The following is a 21175-nucleotide window of genomic DNA, read 5'->3' as shown; positions in this document are numbered from 1 at the left end:
GGCTTTTCCTCGGCCTCCTTTGTTATCTGGTGATCGCCACCCCCAGCACAGACTGGAGGTGAGGCACCCCATCACCAGGAGCCCTGGGTGTGGGAATGGGGGCATTCTGACCCTGGAAGCCAGGGCAGGGCAGAGCTGGCGACCCTCCCTCCTCTTGTTCAGATGGGGCAGGGCAGGGTAATTTGGACCTGTAAGGCGGAGTGGACTAGGAGGTGGGGAGGGAGCTGAAAGCCCAAGGTACAGGGGGTCTTGAGGATTTATCCTGCTGGCCTCAGTGGTCCCATAATGATGGGAGCTTAAGCCTTTGTGGAGGGGCTGGCAACACGGGCCTATTAATGAATTAGAAGAAGCTGTGTTTCGCCGGGCGCCGTGGCTCAAGCCTGTAATTCCAGCACTTTGGGAGGCCGAGGCGGGTAGATCACGAGGTCAAGAGATCGAGACCATCCTGGTCAACATGGTGAAACCCCGTCTCTACTAAAAATACAAAACCTTAGCTGGGCATGGTGGCGCGTACCTGTGATCCCAGCTACTCAGGAGGCTGAGGCAGGAGAATTGCCTGAACCTAGGAGGCGGAGGTTGCGGTGAGCCGAGATCACGCCATTGCACTCCAGCCTGGGTAACAAGAGCGAAACTCCCTCTCAAAAAAAAAAAAAAAAAAAGAAGCCGTTTCTTCCTCTAACCCGAAGCTCTGTTAATAATTAATCATCTGCCCAATTAATAATTACAGGCTTGAGCAGCCCCCATCCCACTCCGACCTCCTCTCTGTTCCTCCTTCCTTCACCCCCCTGGCCCCAACTCCTACCCCCACCCCTCCGGCCATCAGTCCCTGCCGGCCTTCCTCTGCAGAGATGGCAAGGCCCCTGTGCCCTTGGGAGTCCCTTTTCCCTGACACACACACACACACACACACACACACACACACACACACACGGCATCGCGTGTCATCGGTTCTATTCTTTCCACGGGAGCCTCTCAGCAGCCCTCCCAGGCAGTCGCCACACCATCTGACAGAGACACAAGGCTTAGGGGCAGAGCGACAGGACATTCATTCACTCATTCTTCCACTGGATGCTATTGCGCTGTTCTCTGTGCATCAGCCACCACCACGAGCAAGACAAGCAAACAGGAAATTCCTCTCCAGGCTTAGGGGACAGCGTGGGGGAACTCCTGAGCAGGCTGGGCTGAGGGCAGCCCCCCAGGGAAGGCAAGGGCTAGGGAGAGGGAGGAGTCCCTGGAGGGTGAGGCATTGGAGGTGGGGCATTGTGTGCAAAGTTCCCCAGCAGCAGGGATGCTCGAAGCTCTGGGCTCAGCCTCGCTCAGCCTCCATCCAGGGTATGGTGTGATTTATGTCTTCACCCTCAAGAGGGGCATTCTCCACACGGGGGAATGAATGCCTTGCTAAGGGTGGACCCTTGGGCTTGGAGCCAGCAGTACAATAGCTGTCTGGCCATCTCCTCTGGGCAGAATCCAGCCTCTGCCCCCACTCCCAGGGAGACCCTAACTCCTCCCAAAAGGCTGCAGACTGCTAGGGCCCCTTGCAGGGGAGACTGAGGGGGTTCAGGCTTCCTGGCCCCCGCCCTGTCCCTGTCCAGTACTTTGTCAGAGACTCGGGGCCTGCTGTGCAGAGAGTTTATTTCTGAGCTCTTCTGTACGTATTGTGTTCCTTGGTTTCCTGTCTTCATCCCACTAAGAATGTTTGGCAGCCCCTCTGGGAGTCAGGGCAAAGTTCTTGGGGACTCTCCCACCCCAAGAGGGAGCAAGGCAAGGCTCACAAGAGATGGACATGCATTTTACTGAGCGCTTGGCCCTGACAGGCTCTCCACCTGTAAACCACAGTGCCCCTACCTCCTCGAGCACCTGGCATCTAGCAGTGGCTCTGGGAAGGTGGGGCTGCCTCTCACTGCTGCCTGGTTATGTGTTTTACAAAGGAGGAGGCTGAGGCTGGAGAGGTGAGGCAACTGTGAAGAGGTGGAGTCAGGAAACAGCCCAGATGGAAGGCAGGGCCGGCACCTTTTGGGACAAGGTCAGCTCCCCCGTGGTCACCTAACTGACACCTGGGCTCAGCCTCTAGGGAGGAAACTGCTGCTTTACAGCCATGAAAGCCAGGCAGAGTTGGGAGCAGGTGGCTGCAGAGGGAACTAGACACTGTGCCTCGAGGCAGGCGCAGGCCAGGTGAGGTCAGGGAGGTGGCAATGGCTGGGAGGGGCCCAGGCAGGGGTCCGGCAGCTGCAATGCAGGCTGGAGTCTTGGTGGTGTGGGCCACAAGGTAGGGTCAGATGCATGTCACTTACGGGGAGTGCCAGGGCTTGTCACTTTGACTCTCTGAATGTTGATTTTCTCCTCTTTGAAATACAGTGGGAGGCGGATGTCTACCTGAGGTTAGAAAACAGCTAAGGCACTGAGCATAGCCTGTCAGAGGGCAGCTCTGGGGGAGGCCTCAGATGTGCTGTTCTCTCATTTCCCCACTCTTAATCCTGTGTGTGCTGCTGTCATAGAATACCTGAGACCGGATAGTTTGTAAACAGCAAAACTGTCTCACAGATCTGGAGCCTGGGAAGTCCAGGGTCCAGGAGCTGGCATCTGGTGAGTGCCCTCGTGCTGCATCATCCCATGGCAGAAGGGCAGAAGCATTCACCCACACAGAGGGGCAGGGCTGAGCCCATGATCTTATCAGAAACACGATAACCAACCCACTCCTACAGTAACAACATGAATCCCCCCATGAGTGGGGAGCCCTCATGGCCTAATCACCTCTTAAAAGTCCACAAGTCCACACCTCTCAACACAACTACACTGGGGATTAAATCTCCTACACACGAACATTGGGGGACACATTTTTTAGAATATAGCGCCCCCTCTACGATTACAGGTTGGCAAGGGGAAGCTGTGGGCACAGGGGCTTGGGCATCCCTGGATCTGTGGCCAGGCCAGGTTAGCTGGAGGCCAGCGTCAGGCAGACAGCAGCAAACAAACTCCCCAAGGAGGCAGTGCCGGCGGCATGGGACCCCTCCCTTGCTTGTCTCCAAGTTCTGGGCGATCGAGGCTAGAGGAAAATAATGTGGGTGAGGGGATGGGAGTTCAGGGGAGGAGGGCATGTGGACAGCCTGGATGGAGATGGGCCAGCATGGTGTGGGCAGGGGGCAGATGGATGTGGAGTGCCAGCTCCAGGATAGATCAGGGTAGGGGTGTGCGGTGTCAGGCAGGAGCCAGGGCTTTCGGAGCCTCTTGGAGTCTGGGCCTCACCTTGGAGGTTTCCTGATGTTTTGGACCTTGAGCCTTCTTCAAGCTGCAGGAGACCCCAACACGGCACACTGTCCAAGGTGACCTGTTCTTGTTGGAACTGGGCAGCAGTGGGAAGGGCTGCCCTGGGTCCCCTTGGCCTTTCTGGAAACTTTGGGCTCTGGAAAACATAATTGCAGCCTGGCCTTGCAGTGTGCCACCGGGGTGCTCACATGGTTTGAGGCTGCTCAGAGGGGCTCAGGCAGTTGGCAGGATGGGCAGCCGCAGCTTTCCTGGGCAGCTGATCTAGTCATCTACCAGAGCTAGAGAGCCCTGTGACCTGAAAATGCCAGGCCCATGGGCTCCTGATGGTGGTGGGGGTGAGAGAGGCCCTTGCCTTGGGCAAGGCTGAAGGCAGCAGCCTGGACTTTGCCCCTGAAGCTTTGAGAAGCCCTGAGGCTGCAGGTGGTTGTGGATCCTGCTGCTGTCACCTGCTGCTGTGAGTCTGAGGCCCTGTGTGCCTGTGGGGGTGGAATGAAGTGAGGCCAGTTGCTCCAGTCTTCACATTCCCTCAACCCTCTCACAGCCCGGGGCACATTCCCGGCACCTGGCGCAGTCCGCAGTCCCCACGGGTTCCCACTGCCTCCTGGCCCTGCAGAGGGCCTCTCTTCATGAGGGCGGACCCCTCTCTGAGAGATAAAGAGCCCTGTGCCTGAGATGCCTCCAACAGTACTCATTCCTCTGGCTAATCCCAAACATTCACTGAATATTTGCTCTGGATGCTTGGGGCAGGAGCCACTGCCCACTTGTGGCCTGGCCTGTTCCCCTGAGGCAACTTACACCTCTCCATTCCAGGCTCTGTGTGTAGGAGGCAGCCAGAGCCCTCAGGCCCTCGTGAAATGTGCACAGGCACCACTAGCCCCAGGGGGGACAGCCGCCCTCTGCCCCCTTCCCCCTGATGTCCATATGGTCCCTTCCCTGCCTGGGCTGGGGGCTGAAGATCCGAGATGGAAAAGCCCAGCCTAGCGCCCCTGCCTCTCTGGAGTCAGAGAGACCTGGGTTCTGCTTGCAGTGCAGCCTCCACCAAGTCACCCCCTCCTCAGGGCCTCCTCTCCCTGCTTGTGGTGTGAGGAATGGATTCACAGCAGGCCTTATCAGACTTTTTTTTTTTTTTTTACTATACAAGTTTTCCTTCAAACCAAATCTTGCAAGGAACTCAGTGTCTGAAATTGAAAAGCTGGGAGCATCTTCTTGTGTTTTGGGGGCAGGGCCCTGGGCTGTGTTTTCTTTCTCTCTCCACTCCACCCCTCTTTCGGGTCCTGGGACACCTGGAGGGGAGTTCCAGGGACCTGTCTGGGAAATAGCTGTCCTCAGTGCCCACGGGACCAGGTCCATGGGATACATCTGTACTTCTGTATATCGGACCCTGAGGCTGCCTTTAGCCCACCTCCCCTCCCAAGGTCTCCTTCTGCCAATCACCTGCCTAATGCCCCTGCACCCTGTTGTCAGGCTGCCCCCCAGAGCTGCATCCCTCCCTCCTATAGTTACCCAGTGCTCTATGAGCCCCTCTCAGCTGGGACCTAGGTATCAGCTCACCACCGCCCCGTCCCTGGCCCTTTCTTCACAGCCCATCTCCCAGGCTGGGTGCCTGGGATGCTCCCTTGCTCCAGCTCATGGCTCTCCCCATGAGGTCCAGGGTGCTGGCGTGGTGGACCTGGTTGGTTCCCTGCCTCCTGCCCTTCCCATTCAGTCTAAATTGCACCACCTAATGCAATAGCCACCAGAGCATGCAGCTATTCAAATTCAAATTAAATTAACTTAAACCGAGTATGGTGGTGCTAGACTAGTCCCAGCTACTCGAGAGGCTGAGGTGGGAGGATTGCTTGAGTCCAGGAGTTCATATCCAGCCTGGGTAACATAGTGAGGTCTCTAAAAAACAAAAACACTATGGAACGGGCCTCTGGGGATGAGAAGCTGATGTCCTGGGTGGACCAGTGACCAGTGTGGGAGGGGCAGAGTCCTAGCAGAGGTAGATCCCAGCTTTGGGAACCAACTTTCCCAGACACTTGCCGACCACTCTGTGGGAAAGTCCTCAGGCAGCCTGCAGGGGGCTGGGATCAGCTGAAGGGGATGGGTTTGGAGGGGAGAGAGTGGTGCCTGCACAGGGGCTGGAGGTGGGGGGGGGGTGTTGCCATGGAAAGGGCTCCTGGGGGTGAGTGTTGGGCTGAGCCTTTGGCAAGGCCTCCACCCTGGAGCTGAGCTAGCAGAGAGAGGGGCTGACTCTGCGGAGCTGAGACTCTCGTGGGTATTCTGGTGGACTGGGCACCCTGTCTTCCCTGAACCCTGCCTGCCTAATCCAAGAACTGCTCCCCTTGTAGTTCTGTCTCTCCTCCCTCGACCTAGTTTCTTCATCCATGGTGGGCACAGCAGACGCTGTCCCACCTGCCCCATGGTGAATGGGATTTGCAAGGATTTGACTCTGGTCATCCAGGGAAGATGGAGTCTTTGGCCAGGCCTGGCCCCGAAGCACACTCCTTCCCTCTGAGCCTGCCAGGGAAGCAAAATTCCCGGGGGCTGGGTGTCATGGTCTACCAGGCCCTCCTCATCCAGGCCACTTGTCTTTGGCCTGAAGAAGAATCCCCAGATCTGCATTCCACCTGCCAGCAGCTGCAGGATGTATGGGGAGTCTCAGTTTCTGTCGGTTTCATTCCTATCCACTGTGCGTGGCTGAGTGAGTCGCTTAACCTCTTGAGGCCTCCATGTCCTCATCTGCAAAGTGGAGACACACATAGCTGCATCCCTGATGTCCACCAGTAGCTGGGATGAGACGTCACTGCAGAGTGACCACTTTGTGTAGGCTTGCCTTGTGGATGGGTGTCAGTCACAGGAACAAGTCAGATGATGAGTGGGGAGGACAGCACAGCAGCACTTCTTTCTCCAGTCTCGCCGGGACTCCAGGATCAGTCATGTTCTGCAGCCACTTCCTCTGCCCGTCTCCCCATGTGGGATCCTGAAACCTCATGCTGCATTTAGTCTCAGAGTCTAGGGGATGTGATTACTGTCTTCTGACCCCAGAGATGCTGACTCGCTTTGCTTTACCCCAGGGAAGGAACCAGTAGCAGAAGTTCCAGGGAAACTGATGAAGGTCAACAGAAGAAAGAATTTCTAGCAGCCCAAAGGGACTGGAATGGGCAGCTGTTGGAAGTGGATATGCAGAGGCCAGCTGTGCACTTGCGGGGGCGGGGCACTGGCCTGAGTGAAGGCTTGGACCAAATTATTAGTCACGGGCCTCTGGACCAAGGCCTCGGCTGGTCTCCAGATTCCCCAGAGTCTGGCCTTAGGTCCTGAATGCCTCATGAGTTACTGATAAAGGCCCCATAGACTGGGGGTGCTAGTTAGGGTTAAGCAGCCCTCAAGTTGACCCAGCTCCCTTTGTACCTTAATAAAGGGGTCTTTGTTACCTTTCTTAAAGGTAATAAAGCCAGTCAGGAGCAAGGCCTGGTACGTTCAGGGGATCATCTGCATCTGGTTGTCCAGCAGAAAACCCAAATGGAAGGAAAGAAAGAAAAACACGCATTTATAGAACCTCTGCTAATGGCCAGGCCCCATGCAGAATGCTTTGACACCATGGCTCAGCCAGGTCTTCCACAGGACTGCGTAACAGGGTGACATCTTCCTTTTACATCAGAGAAGACTTAGGACCAGAGAGGCTAAGTAACTTGCCAAAGGGCACACAGCAAGTAAGTCATGGCACTGGGATTCAAACCAAATCCTCCAGACTTGCAGTAATAGTGGAGCCAGCATGTCCTGAGCATCTGTTGTGTGCTTAGGCATGCCGCCTAGCTTTTTTCTGGGATTAACTCACTTGACTCTCACAACAACCCTGCGAGATATAAATGGTTATACCTGCGTATCATGGAGGGAGAAACTGAGGCATGAGGCAGAGAGACTGGCCAAGGTCAAAAGCAGTGTTCGGATCTGGCCATTGTGGCCACTGGCCTACCCTGTGCCCCAGGAGCTGCTGCACATGGCAGGGATTGCTGCAAAGATGTGCCTCCTGACTTCCTTTTGGAGGCGGCTGAGCCCTCAGGTCGCATGGGGAAGGACCGGGCCGGGGTAGAAGGAGCACAGGGAGATGGGCTTCAGTGCGAAGCCCTTTCAAGCAGATGAACTAACTCCTGGAGAGGTAGTGCAGGTCCACTCTGAGGTGTACCAGGGCTGCGGGCCGTGGATGAGCTACTTCCTGCCCAGGAGTGGAGGCTGAGGGTGTGCCTGGAAGTCTCCAAAATGCCCCTCACGAACATTCCAGGGATGCCCTGAGTGCTCACTGGCTGTTGAGTCTGCCCACTGCTGGACACACATGACAGTTGGCCTCTTCTGGAGGAGTTGAGTCCCCCAGCTGAAGACACCAGAGATCAGGTATTGAGGGGCAGGCAGAGAAGGGGCCAGAGGTGGGAGACAGGGGAAATGACTGTTAAGACATGAACCGTCTGAACCACGGAGGAGGCTGGCAGGGGCCAGGGTGTGGCCAGCCAAGGGCACCCTGTTGGCTGAGCTAGGACCCTGGTCAGCGCAGGCAAGCTCAGGACCACGGAGAGCTCCACAGGAGCCTCCCATCACCAAGTGACAGCTGTCACTGTGAGTCTGCCCCTGGGAGACTGCTGCCAGCTGGCCAGCTCCCATGACAAGTCAGTGGCCTCCGTGGAGCACCTCCTTTCTCCCTGGCCAGCTCCCTCCGGCTGGGCTCCACCGTAGTTCTGAATGTGAAGTCATGGCTGGGTCACAGAGTTTGGGCTCATCGGCTTCCCTCCCTCAGCCCATCAGCCTTCCAAGCATAGCCCAAAGAAAAACAGCAGAAGAGGAGGGAAGAGGGAGGGAAGGAAGGAAGTCTGTCCAGCTCAGACCCTCCAGAGCATGGCCACTGCCTGAGGCCTGCTGTCATCCCACGTCAGCTTCCGACTCCCGTGTCCAGGATCACCTGGCTGCCAGAAAGCGCCTGGCCCATGCTCTACCACTTACCCAACAGACCCAGGTCCGGCCAAACATGGTGGCTCACAACTGCAATCCCAATACTGGGAGGCCGAGGTGGGAGCATCACCTCAACCCAGGAAGTGGGACCAGTCTGACAATGTAGGGAGACCTCATCTCTACAAAAAAAAAAAAAAAATGTTTAAATAATCAGCCAAGAGGTGGCACATGCCTGTGGTCTCAGCTACTCAGGAGGCTGCTGTGGGAGGATTGCTTGAACCCGGGAGTTTGAGGCTGCAGTGAGCCATGACCACCCCACTGTACTGGGCCTGCCTGGGCAACAGAGTAAGACAGGACCCTGTCTAAAAAAAATTTTAAAGGCACAGGCCTCTGGAGCTGGGTGCAACTCACAGGGTGTCTGGCAGTGGGGTGGGGATGGGACATCAAGCCCCCCTTCTCCTGGAGTTTCAGGAGGCGTGGCTTCCTGGCCTCTGTTCCCTCCCCACAGGAGGTTCAGGTTTTGTTCCCTTTTGCTCTGAGACAGGACAGTACCCACTCAGGCTGAGGCCATGCCAGGGACTCACCTCCAAACCTCTGCTTCTGCTGTGCCCCCACCCAAAGGCTCATTGTTTCTCTTCTCTGCCAGGCTGAGAAATAATAATAGGGAGAGGAAGAGCTAGCTCTTATCACTGAGTGCTTACTGTGTGCTAGGCCTCTCATGGGGATTTTTTTCAGCCCTCACTATCCATGAGAAAACAGAGGTACAGAAAAGTGGTTCACCTGTACAAGACCACACCGACAGGAGTGGCAAAGCTGGGATTTGAACTGGGGAGTCCGAGTACATGGAAGTGACAGTGAGGAAGTTGTAGAGGTCCAGGGTAGTGCAGGGTGGTTTCATTGAGCACCTGCTGTGTACATTCCCTGCTCCAGGGAGCTTGTATGCCAGCTGGGAAGACAGACTTCTAGGGGAAAGTAAGTTTAGTGTTGACCGGGGCTGAGGCTGTGGCTAGGTCTTTCTGATTCTTACTTGAAATAAGCAGGGCAGAGATAATGATACCCATTTTATAGATGGAGGAGTTGAGGCTGAGAGAGGTCAGGTGACCTGCTCTGTTCATAGAGACTATAAGAACTTCGATTACGATGAAGAGCCAGGGGGAGATTGAGAGAGTTTGGGATGGGCTCTGGCTTGGGGCAGGGGTGGGTGCTTTGGTTCCAGGGAGGCCAATCTTGGCACAGAGCAGGCATCTAAGAAATACTAGGTGAATTTTAACAAACTGAGTAAGGGCCAGAGTATGGCATCTGCACTAACAGAGATCAGCCTTGGCAGTGGGAAGGAGCTGGAGAGGGGTTTTGTCCTCAGAGAACTGCCTACCTGGGCCATAGAGAGCAATGGCCCAGCGCAGGGGAGGCCCCGAGTCCTAGCTCAACTAACGTTATTCTCCAGGCAAGTCCTGACCACAGTGACCCTCCTGGCATCCTGAGTTGCTGGAGGACCTCAAGCTACGTACATCCAAGGAAGTGGGTGGGAGTGGGGCAGGGGGCTGAATGATGCCTCCCATACTGCAGCTCCCACTCCCCGAGGCCACAGGGGGACCACAGACATAAAGCATCTCCTATGCCGCCCATCCCTCGGGTAAAACTTCTAGACAGCATGCTGCAGAAAGCATCTGATGTTTGGATCCAGAGACCAAGGTTAGCCCGGGACGTACTGCTAGCCAGCTGTGCGACCTTGGCCGTGTCCTTCATGCTCAGCCTCAGCGTTGTAGTCTGCAGGAGAAGTAATGGTTAGGGCAAGGCCCTGCAGAGACTGATGATGGCTACAACCCCCAGCCCTGCTGGGTAGGGCCGGCCTTCTCCACCCCAGTCAAGGGCTGGTCCGTTCTACCAGTGCGTGGGGCCACCCAGTGTGCTGCCTTGCTCACATCCAGCTCTTCAGCAAATCCAGCAGAATCTGAGCACACTTTACACCCTCCACTGTGGGGGAAGCCACCCTGACTTGCCTGTGGCCTCCTGGCTTCCCCTGCCCTGCTCTTGAAGTGCGTGTCCATTCCCAGCAGAGCAGCCAAAGTGAGCCGTTCACACCAAGGTCAGGCCATGGCCTTCCTTTCTTTGAGTCCTCCAGTGAAAGCCACATTTCTAACCATGGCTCCCGGCCCTGTGTGACCTGGGTTCATTCCCTGCCCCGCTCCCCCACATCCCTTCGCTTGCTCCATCCCACCCACCTTGCTGTTCTTCACTTGTGTGCATACATTCCTGCCAGGTCACTGGTTGTGCCTTCTGCCTGGAACATTCTTCCCTGGCACCCTCTCCTGTGTGGAGTCTCTGCTCACGTCGCCTCCCCAGTGAGCCTGCCCTGCCCCCACCCCATTCATCACTGGACGCACGACGCACTCCTTCCTGCCCGTTACCCGCTTTGTCTTTCTCCGGAGCACGGTTCCTTTGGGTGTGCAGTTTTCCGACCTGACTCGTGTTTGTAGTATACGCAGGCTCCTACCTGCTGGCTGCCCAGCAGGCTCACTGAGGACAGGGATTTTGGTTCATCCTGTCTCCCCCATATTCCCAGTGCCCATTGAGGTGCCTGGCACACAGGGGACTCTGGCAGAATTCCTGCTGAATGAGTGGCGTGGGTTGGGTGGGCACCCTGTGGCACGCTGTGTGGATCAGATGCCACGGGGGCTGCACCATCCACTGGGTTGTCTTCACTGGTCACAGGTGGACTCCTCAGGGGCCCTGTTACCCCACTTGGGTTGAACTTGGCAGCTGGAAGGGGCTCAGGACAGCTTTACCACTGGACACAAGCCCATCAGTGACCCTACAGGATCCGGTGTGATCCTTCTATTTTGCAGCGCTGTGCGAGCGACATCATCTTGGTTTCCTTATACAAGGCCACCTGCTTCGTGTTGGGAGGATTCAGTGCAGTCACACGTGTAACATGCTTAGGACATGTTACAGTGCCGGGGGCACTGTCAGCCTCAGTGATAGTTTTATTGCTACACCTGATGGTTTTTTGATGCTTTGTTGTTTTTGCTTTTGAGATAAGGGTTTCAATCCCACACCCAGGCTGGAGTGCAGTACTGTGATCTCAGCTCACTGCAGCCTTGACGTGCAGGGCTCAAGCAGTCTTCCCCCCTCAGCTTCCCAAGTAGCTGGAATCACAGGCACGGGCCAGCACACACTGCTAATTTTTTTTGTTTTTTAGAGACACAGGGTTTAGCCATGTTGCCCAGGCTGGTCTCAAACTCCTGGGCTCAAGCGATCTGCCCACCTTGTCCTCCCGAAGTGCAGGGATTACAGGCGTGAGCCACTATGCCCAGCCTTGATGAAGCTTTGTAATGGAAGCAGAAATGCCACCAACTGGGGCCCAGTTTGGGTCCATAGCTTCAGCCCACAGCTGGGACACCAGCACTACGGAGGCATCTGGTGGTCTCAGCTGTGGTGAGGGAGAGAGGCGCTGGCTTGAGAACCAGAACTGAGGTTCAAGTCCTGACTCGGCCTGACCCAGCCACCTCCTTAATGTCCTTTGGGGAAAGTCTTGCCATCTTTTTGAGTCTCATTTTCTCCATCTGTTAAAACAGGGCAGTTTAAATGACCCACCAGGGTGTTTAAGAGACTTAAATGAGACCCTGAGTGCCAGTGCTTAATTATTTCATTTTATTTATATGCTGTCTCAATCAAAAAATGAAAAGATAGAAAGGAATTGAGCTGAAAAGGATTGAAACTATGCAGGCAGCTGCAAGTGAAGGAGCCCAAGAAAATGTAATCTGTGAGGCACTGTTGACACACTCTGGGCTAACCACTGTGTGCTTCTGAGCCTCCTAGCAACCTGAGTGATGAGGGAAACATGCTCAGATCCATGATTCTCAGCAGCAAGCCAGACTGAGGCCTTATCAAGCAGCTGTGGCCTAAAGGCTCCAGTGACTCAGAGGGGAGCTCCCAAGCACTGGTGAGTCAGTGCTCAGAAGGGCACAGCTGGCTGCGAGTAACTAGATCCTGAAAGGCAGCCAAGGGGCAGCTGGGTCAATCTGACCTCAGCAGGTCCACGGAGGCCCTTTATGCCTAGCAGGCTGTTTCCTTGCCTCTCTGGGTTCCTCTTACCTTGCTTTGCTAAAGCCTTTGTTCGTGCTGCCAGGGGATCTAGAGTCTGAACGGCAGTCCCAGGCGATGCCCACCGGTTGTGTAACTTGGAGTGTGGTCCACAGAAGCAGGTCCACAGAAGCAGTGGGGTAGAGAAAATACTCCACTAAGGCCAGGCGCAGTGGTGTTTACTAGAGGATGGATATCTGAGCTTGAACAGGGCAAGCGCTGCCCTGACTGTTGGGATCAGCAGCTCGGCTGCTCCTTATCAGCCTACTCAGGACTCTGCCAAGGTGAGGTCACAAGGGGCACCTGGTGCAGGGGCACAGCTGCCCACTTCACACTCCAGCTCTGTTGTGACTTTGGGCAGGTCCCTGAGCCTCCTGGGTTCTGGCTTCCCCCTCTATAAAATGAAGGAGTTGGAGGAGATGGTACTTAACATTTTTAGATCAATCATGTCATGATTCTGTGCCTTATGGCTATGTGGCTTAGAGAAAATTAAATTGAGGGTATCTAGCCTTGAGCATTGAAAGGAACAAGAGCTTATCGAGCACATGCTACATGCCAGGGACTCTGTGCATTTCACAGATGGAGAAACTAAGGTTCAGAATGATGAGGAGCTTTGTTGGAAGCCAAGTGCCTATCTTTCTTTTCTTTTCTTTTTTTTTTTTTTTGCGATGGAGTCTTGCTAAAGTACAGTGTCGTGATTTCAGCTCACTACAACCTCCACCTCCCAGGTTCAAGCAATTCTCATGCCTCAGCCTCCCGAGTAGCTGGGATTACAGGTGCCTGCCACTACTAGAGATGGGGTTTCACCATGTTGGGCAGGCTGGTCTCAAACTCCTGACCTCAGGTGATCCACCCACCTCAGCTTCCTAAAGTGCTGTGATGTGGTAAAACCACATCTCTACTAAAAATACAAAAATTAGCCCGTCATGATGGCACATGCCTGTAATCCCAGCTACTTGGGAGGCTGAAGGAGGAGAATCACTTCAACCCAGGAGATGAAGGTTGCGGTGAGCAGAGGTGGCGCCACTGCACTCCAGCCTGGGCAACAGAATGAGACTCTGTCTCAAAAAAGTGAGGGGGAGAGTATGACCCAGAGAAAGAACCGGAAATAAAGAGAAACCACAGATGGAAACATTTGAAGGGAAAGAATGTCTAAGCAGAAGAACAGTGTCAGATGCCAAAGGCGAGGTTTCTGTCTCAGCCTCTTCTGTGACCCGGTGGGTCCCCCCGACAGGTCACTGGTCCCACTCGGCCCCACCCAGCATTTTCATTGGTCAAACGGATATAAACTCCTGGCCTGCCTGCCTGCCTGCCTAGGCTCAAGGGTGAAATGAGCTGGATGGCTGCGGTCAGAGGTGCCCTGTGGCTCTACAGCTCATTCATAAAATGAGGCATCCAAATCCAGTGTAGGGTTTGGCTAATGCTGACATGCTGATGTCCATTTCCTAGTTGTGACAAATGTACCTAGTGGTGTAAAATGGGAGCAATGGGTAAAGTGTTTGAGCTCTGTGCTGTCTTTGCACCTTTTCTGATAATCTACAAATATTCTAAAATTAAAAGTTTAGTTGGGCCAGGCATGGTGGCTCACGCCTGTAATCTCAGCACTTTGGGAGGCCGAGGCAGGCAGATCACCTGAGATCAGGAGTTCAAGACTAGCCTGGCCAACATGCAAAACTCCATCTCTACTAAAAATATAAAAACCAGCTGGGTGTGGTGGTGTATGCCTCTAATCCTAACTACTCTGGAGGCTGACGGGAGAATTGCTTAAACCTGGGAGGCAGAGGCTGCAGCAAGCCAAGATCACGACACTGCACTTCAGCCTGGGTGACAGAGCAAGACTCTGCCTTTAAAAAAAAAAAAAGTTGATTTAAATTGGAGAATAAGAATATACAAGCATCTCCATTCCACAGCCATAAACTAATTGATAAACTGTATCAATGGTTACATCATAGTCACTCATGAATACAGAGTGATTCATTCACAATAGCCATGTAATATGTGGAATTTAAAAGGAACTGGTACATTTATTTCTACTGATACCAAAAAAAATTTTTTTTTTTTTTTAGATAAAGAGTCTTGCTCTGTCACCGGCTGGAGTGCAGTGGCATAATCTGCTCACTGCAACCTCCACCTCCCGGGCAGGCAATTCTCCTGCCTCAGCCTTCCAAGTAGATGGGATTACAGGCGCGCGCCACCATGCCCAGCTGATTTTTGTATTTTTAGTAGAGACAGGGTTTCATCATGTTGGTCAGGATGGTCTTGATTTCTTGACCTTGTGATTCGCCTGCTTTGGCCTTCCAAAGTGCTGGGTTTACATGCGTGAGCCACTGCGCCTGGCCCAAAATCTTTTAAATTTATCATTGATTGAGGAAAACAACTTGGTTAGACCTAGCATCCGATATGGTAATATTTATGAAAAATATTAAACCAAGAACAGAAAAATTGCATATAAAGCCAGAGACAGACTTCAATTTTTTTTTTTTTCAAATGGAATCTTGCTCTTGTTGCCTAGGCTGAAGTGCAATGTTGCCACATCAGCTCACTGCAACCTCCACCTCCTGGGTTCAAGTAATTCTCCTGCCTCAAGTAGCTAGATGTGCGCAACCACGCCTGGCTAATTTTTTTTTTTTTTTTTTTAAACAGAGTTTCGCTCATTACCCAGGCTGGAGTGCAATGGCACGATCTCGCCTCACCGCAACCTCCGCCTCCTGGGTTCAGGCAATTCTCCTGCCTCAGCCTCCCGAGTAGCTGGGATTACAGGCACGCGCCACCATGCCCAGCTAATTTTTGTATTTTTAGTAGAGACGGGGTTTCACCATGTTGACCAGGATCGCTTCGATCTCTTGACCTCACAATCCACCCGCCTTGGCCTCCCAAAGTGCTGGGATTATAGGCTTGAGCCACCGCGCCCGGCCTATTTTTTTATATTTTTAGTAGAGACAGAGTTTTACCATGTTGGCCATGTTGGCCAGGCTGGTCTCAAACTCCTGACTTAGTGATCCACCCAACTTGGCCTCCCAAAGTGCTGGTATTACAGGCATGGGCCACCGTGCCCAGCCGACCTCAAATTTTTATGCCTGGAAATTAGTAAAGGGCATGGGTTAATGAAGGGAAATTTTATTTTTGAGACGGGGTTTCAGTCTGTGCTTCCAGGATGAGTGCAATGGTGCAATCATGGCTCACTGCTGCCTTAACCTCGAGGGCTCAGGTGATTCTCCCACCTCAGCCTCCTGAGTAACTGGGGCCACAGGCACATGGCACTACACCTGGCTAATTTTTAAATTTTCTGTAGAGACAGGGTCTCACTACGTTACCCAAGCTGTTGAACTCCTGGGCTCAATCGACCCTCCTGCCTCAGCCTCTGAAAGCGTTGGGATTACAGGCATGAGCCACTGCACCTGGCCTGGTTTTATTCTTTAAATATGTTAGAATTAAGTGTTTTCCCTTGAGACCTGTGAGTTTTCTTCAGTGAAAAAGTATTCAAAAGGTTTGTAAGCATGTCCATAAGAAAGAAGATAGGAGAGGAGGGACAGGACCCACGAGGGCAGCCTGCAGCCTGCAGCCTGCTCTCCTACTCCTGTCCTGGGGCAAGGCCTGCATTGCGGGTTGAGCCTTTCCCAGGGTGCACTTTGCTCCTGGAGCCAAGCCTAGCAGTGCAGCCCCTACAGTCAGGGTGGGGTGGGCCAGGCAAAGGAGCAGGCTGCAGAGGGAGCACGTGGTGGCTGGGGGTCTTGGGGAAGGGCTGCCGGAGCATGCCTGTGTCATCAATGCTGGGGCTTCCAGGGGCCTTGGTACAGCGAGTTGACTCATGGGGGCAGGAGGTCACTCCATGCAGGGGCAAGGTGCTGCTGGCTAGGACATTCCCCGGCAAGGTGGCAGCAGAGGCCTCCTAGGTCCCCTTCCTGGGAAAGGAGCCTGGGCTGCCCTGACGGGTCTGCCATCTCTCTCTCCCGCAGGATGAAAATGAGACGCTACAAGCTCTTTCTCATGTTCTGTATGGCCGGCCTGTGCCTCATTTCCTTCCTGCACTTCTTCAAGACCCTGTCCTATGTCACCTTCCCCCGAGAACTGGCCTCCCTCAGCCCTAACCTGGTGTCCAGCTTCTTCTGGAACAATGCGCCGGTCACGCCCCAGGCCAGCCCCGAGCCGGGAGGCCCAGATCTGCTGCGCACCCCGCTCTACTCCCACTCGCCTCTGCTGCAACCGCTGCCGCCCAGCAAGGCGACCGAGGAGCTCCACCGGGTGGCCTTCGTGCTACCCGAGGACACCACCGAGTATTTCGTGCGCACCAAGGCGGGCGGCGTCTGCTTCAAACCCGGTACCAAGATGCTGGAGAGGCCGCTCCCAGGACGGCCAGAGGAGAAGCCAGAGCGGGCCAATGGCTCCTCTGCCCGGCGCCCACCCCGGTACCTGCTGAGCGCCCGGGAGCGCACTGGGGGCCGGGGCGCGCGGCGCAAGTGGGTGGAATGCGTGTGCCTGCCCGGCTGGCACGGACCCAGCTGCGGCGTGCCCACTGTGGTGCAGTACTCCAACCTGCCCACCAAGGAGCGGCTGGTGCCCAGGGAGGTGCCGCGCCGCGTCATCAACGCCATCAACGTCAACCACGAGTTTGACCTGCTGGACGTGCGCTTCCACGAGCTGGGCGACGTGGTGGACGCCTTTGTGGTGTGCGAGTCCAACTTCACCGCCTACGGGGAGCCGCGGCCGCTCAAGTTCCGGGAGATGCTGACCAACGGCACCTTCGAGTACATCCGACACAAGGTGCTGTACGTCTTCCTGGACCACTTCCCGCCCGGAGGGCGGCAGGACGGCTGGATCGCCGATGACTACCTGCGCACCTTCCTCACCCAGGACGGCGTCTCGCGACTGCGCAACCTACGGCCCGACGACGTCTTCATCATCGACGACGCCGACGAGATCCCGGCCCGCGACGGCGTCCTCTTCCTCAAGCTCTACGACGGCTGGACCGAGCCCTTCGCCTTCCACATGCGCAAGTCGCTCTACGGCTTCTTCTGGAAGCAGCCGGGCACCCTGGAGGTGGTGTCGGGCTGCACTGTGGACATGCTGCAGGCCGTGTACGGGCTGGATGGCATCCGCCTGCGCCGCCGCCAGTATTACACCATGCCCAACTTCAGGCAGTACGAGAACCGCACCGGCCACATCCTGGTGCAGTGGTCACTGGGCAGCCCACTGCACTTCGCTGGCTGGCACTGCTCCTGGTGCTTCACGCCCGAGGGCATCTACTTCAAGCTTGTGTCCGCCCAGAACGGCGACTTCCCGCGCTGGGGTGACTACGAGGACAAGCGGGACCTGAACTACATCCGCGGCCTCATCCGCACGGGGGGCTGGTTCGACGGCACACAGCAGGAGTATCCGCCCGCAGACCCCAGCGAGCACATGTACGCGCCCAAGTACCTGCTCAAGAACTACAACCAATTCCGCTACCTGCTGGACAACCCCTACCAGGAGCCCAGGAGCACGGCGGCAGGTGGGCGGCGCCACAGGGGTCCCGAGGGAAGGCTGCCCGCCCGGGGCAAACTGGACCAGGCAGAAGGCTAGGGCTGCATGATCTGATAGGGCGCGTGGCAGGGCGGGGGTGGCGGCCCCCTAGCGCTATCTCCTGTCTCCCGCTGGCTCCGTGGTTCTTGAGGGGACCAGGTGTGGGTGAGGAGTACAGATGGGGGTAGGGTTTCCCTACTAAAGCCCTTGTGAATCAAGGGTCAGGCCTTTGAGCTCAGAAAACATCTCTCCTGCTGGGAGAGTGTGCACACCGTGACATCTGGGTAGCCCTTCTGACTGCCAAGACTGCTGTGGCCAGGAGGTGCCACTGGAGTGTGCTGGTGGTCCCTGGGTAGCAGGGGAGGGCAAGCAGAGTGGGGGAAGAGAGCCTTCAGGATCTCATGGGGCAGCCTCTGGGGCATTGCCAGGCCGGGAAGAAGCCCACCATTTGGGCTTGGGTCTTGGGCTCGAAGCGGGAGACTGGCCTGCCAGGAGGACCCGGGGCTCTGTAAGTAAATACATTTGGGTCCAGGAGGAAGCATGGACACCTGGGAGGGAGGGGATGAAAAACCACATCGCACCAAGAGGAGGTGCTGAGGGATGCTTTGCAGGGTTGTCAGAAGTGCTGGGCCAGGAGACACAACTCCACCCCCTGCCCCAAAGGACAAGACATGGCTGCCCTCGGGGGCTGGTGCCTGAGTCTGTCTCTGTCCCCTCGGGCTGTCGTGAGCCAACACAGGGCCCTGAAGAACCCTGAGGAATTTTCCTTTTAGTTCCAAGCTGGCCTTGACATTCCTTCTCCCGTTGTTACATTGCTGTCTTGTGGACTGTGCACTCCGTCCTTGCAAGGACAGGAATCCAGTTGCAGGTGGGGCCTTGCTGGGGAAGTGGGGAGAAGACTGACATGAGACCTGAGACCTCCGCATGGATCTGTCTCTCCCTCTCCATCACACCTTCCTTCTGATACCCAGTCCCAGCTGTTCACTGTCCCAGGTGCAATCACTCTTGTGCCCCTCCTTAGGGCTGGGAGCCAGGAAGGGGCCATGAGGCTGTCCTGGGCCCAAGAAGGGACAATAAGGCCAGTTGTATGCTTCCTGTTCCTCGTAGCTGGGGTGTCTTTGGAGTAGACTCTAAGCTGCTGTGATTAAGCAACCCTGAAATACATGGTTTAAGCAAGACAGACACTGGTTTCTAATTAGTCTAGAGTGAGATGGCCCAGAGCTGGTAGGGCAGCTGTGCGTTTCTTCATACGCACCTTCCAATTCTGGGTACAGAGTGGCTGCTCCAGCGCCCAGTCCTGTGTGTATCCAAGCCTGGGGGAAGCAGAAATAGGCAAGAAGGGCATACCCACTTCCTGCTAAAGGCAGATGCCAAAATTGGCAGGCTCACCTCTGCCGGCCTCTCATTGGCTGGGACTCAGTCACATGGCCACAAGCAGCTGCAAGGGAACCTGGGAAGTGTAGTCTTCAGCGGGCCACCCTGTGCCTGGCCTCACCTTGGGAGTTCTCTTATTGATGGAGGAGAAGAGAATGGAAATGGGGAAACAGTAGCATCTCTGGGAGAGGGGAAGGGGGCAGCAATAACTCAGTCATCGGATCTAGCTCTCATTGTCAGAGCTTCTGGAACAGCTTGCTCCTGTTCCCCTCATTGTGTAGCCCAGGGCCAAGGGCAGTGAGAAGTCTGCACTCTGTGGGAAGAGGAAACACTCCCTCGGCCCCTCAAGCACTACCCACTGATGTCAGTATGTAGAGTTCGCCTGTGGAATGGCTCATGTTTGTGCGTGTGTGTGTGTGTGTGTGTGTATATTTATGGGCATGGGTGCATGCTTGGTGTGTATTTGTACATGTCTGTATTGCTGTGTCCCTGTAAATATATGCTTGTGTGTGGCTGGGGGAGCCCAGGCCCAGGTGTCCTCTTCCTGAGGCCTGTGGCCACACCTCCTGCAGCTCCCCAATATGACTGAGGCAGAAAACCCTTGGGGAGCCTAGAAAGCAAAGCTAAAGGGGATGCAGGGTCTGTCCGTCTGTCTGTCTTTCAGTCTGAGGAATGAGAATTCTGACCTGAGGGCTGTGCAGCTGAGAGCCCACTACCTCCCCAGCCCCTCTTGACCCCAGCCACATCATCCCACCCATCCCCTACCCCTACCCCAGTGGGCTTTCTCTGGTGTCTTATCGATGGGAGTTTCCTGATGGGCCAGGAGAGGAGGGCATCTCCTTGCCACAGCTCTGTCTGGGTTAAGTGCCCAGTGAGGGCATGGTGTGGGGAGCTGGCCTCAGAGCAGCTGTTGATAGGCCAATGTGAAGTGGGCTGAGGGGCTCTGACCTACTCTCGCTCCCATCTAGGGACTGCCCCCCATGGAACTCCTCCTTTGAAGTCACAGCAGCCTTCCTTTCTGTTTCCTCTTGGGGCCGAGGGATAGCTCAAGAAGTCAGGGGATCCCTGTGGCTCTGGGTCAATCCAGGCAAGGCTGCACCCCATGGACAGGGAATCTCAGGGCTCCTGATCATGCCTGGGCCCTGGCCTGGGGCCTCCCTCCTTGGCAACTTCCTCACCCCATGCCCCGGCACCTTCAGTTGCTGTGGGGATGCCCCTCCAGGGCACCAGCTCAGGGCTAAGGGAAGGAAGAGCTGCCGGGCCCTGCCTTCCTCACAGATCTGGTGGAGCAGGGCCTGTTCACAGCAGTAGAAGTGAAGGCCTCGCCATTGGTGGAAAGAACAGCTGTCAGAGAAGTGGGGGGCCAGGGCACGGGGTTGAAGAGTTTCACATATATCACAGCATACACTGGGAATCTGGGGGGGCAGAGGAACCCAGGGCCACTCCCTCAATATGAAAGGAAACCAAGCTGAATGTGACCACCGGCACACTGCTGCCACACCCCATGTCCACATTTTCCCCTGGGAATAACTGGCCCCAAGACTGAGAACCAAGGAGGCCTGTCCGTGCCAAGCATCCAGGAAGCATGGCTGGCCCTGTCCACCCATGGGTCATGTCGGTTTCCCGGGAGAGCATGGGAGAGCTTTGGGGGGATGAGGAATGAGGGCATCTCCTTGCCACAGCTCTGTCTGGGTTAAGTGCCCAGTGAGGAAGAGTCCAGGTGGGGAGACAGGACTAGCCCAAGCAGAAGGCAGGACCCTGGGAAATGTATAATTTAAGGACATCAATAATAGTATTATTTTTTTTGTAAGGGAAAATCAATATGTACATTCTGAAATCATTTTCTCTGTAAATGGTTGGATTTCATTTCACCCTTAAAGGGATGCTTAAAGGAGAAGATAATATTAATAATAAAAACAGCTACAAAGTCTGAATTGTGTGCATTGTGTAGCAGGTTTGTAGTTGCCCTGGGGCAGGAAGGGGTGGGAGCAGGTGGCTCTGGTCTTGCTAAAGATGCCCTTGCTACTGGATC

General features: G+C 55.2%; 1 protein-coding gene across 5 annotated transcripts in view; it reads left to right on the top strand.

The window, feature by feature from the left end:
- Positions 1-21077, top strand: part of MGAT3 (beta-1,4-mannosyl-glycoprotein 4-beta-N-acetylglucosaminyltransferase) — a 44065-nt gene extending 22988 nt beyond the window's left edge. For all 5 annotated transcript variants that reach the window (XM_074390779.1, XM_010343433.3, XM_039463302.2 and 2 more), the window contains one exon: positions 16227-21077. In XM_074390779.1, the coding sequence (XP_074246880.1) occupies positions 16227-17829 (1603 nt within the window). In that variant the 3' untranslated portion in view covers positions 17830-21077. The remainder of the gene's footprint in view (positions 1-16226) is intronic.
- The last annotated feature ends 98 nt before the right edge of the window (positions 21078-21175 follow it).

The sequence above is a fragment of the Saimiri boliviensis genome, chromosome 21 (genome assembly GCF_048565385.1).
Source record: "Saimiri boliviensis isolate mSaiBol1 chromosome 21, mSaiBol1.pri, whole genome shotgun sequence".
Classification (NCBI taxonomy): Eukaryota; Metazoa; Chordata; class Mammalia; order Primates; family Cebidae; genus Saimiri; species Saimiri boliviensis.
This window is presented reverse-complemented; position numbering and strand designations above follow the sequence as displayed.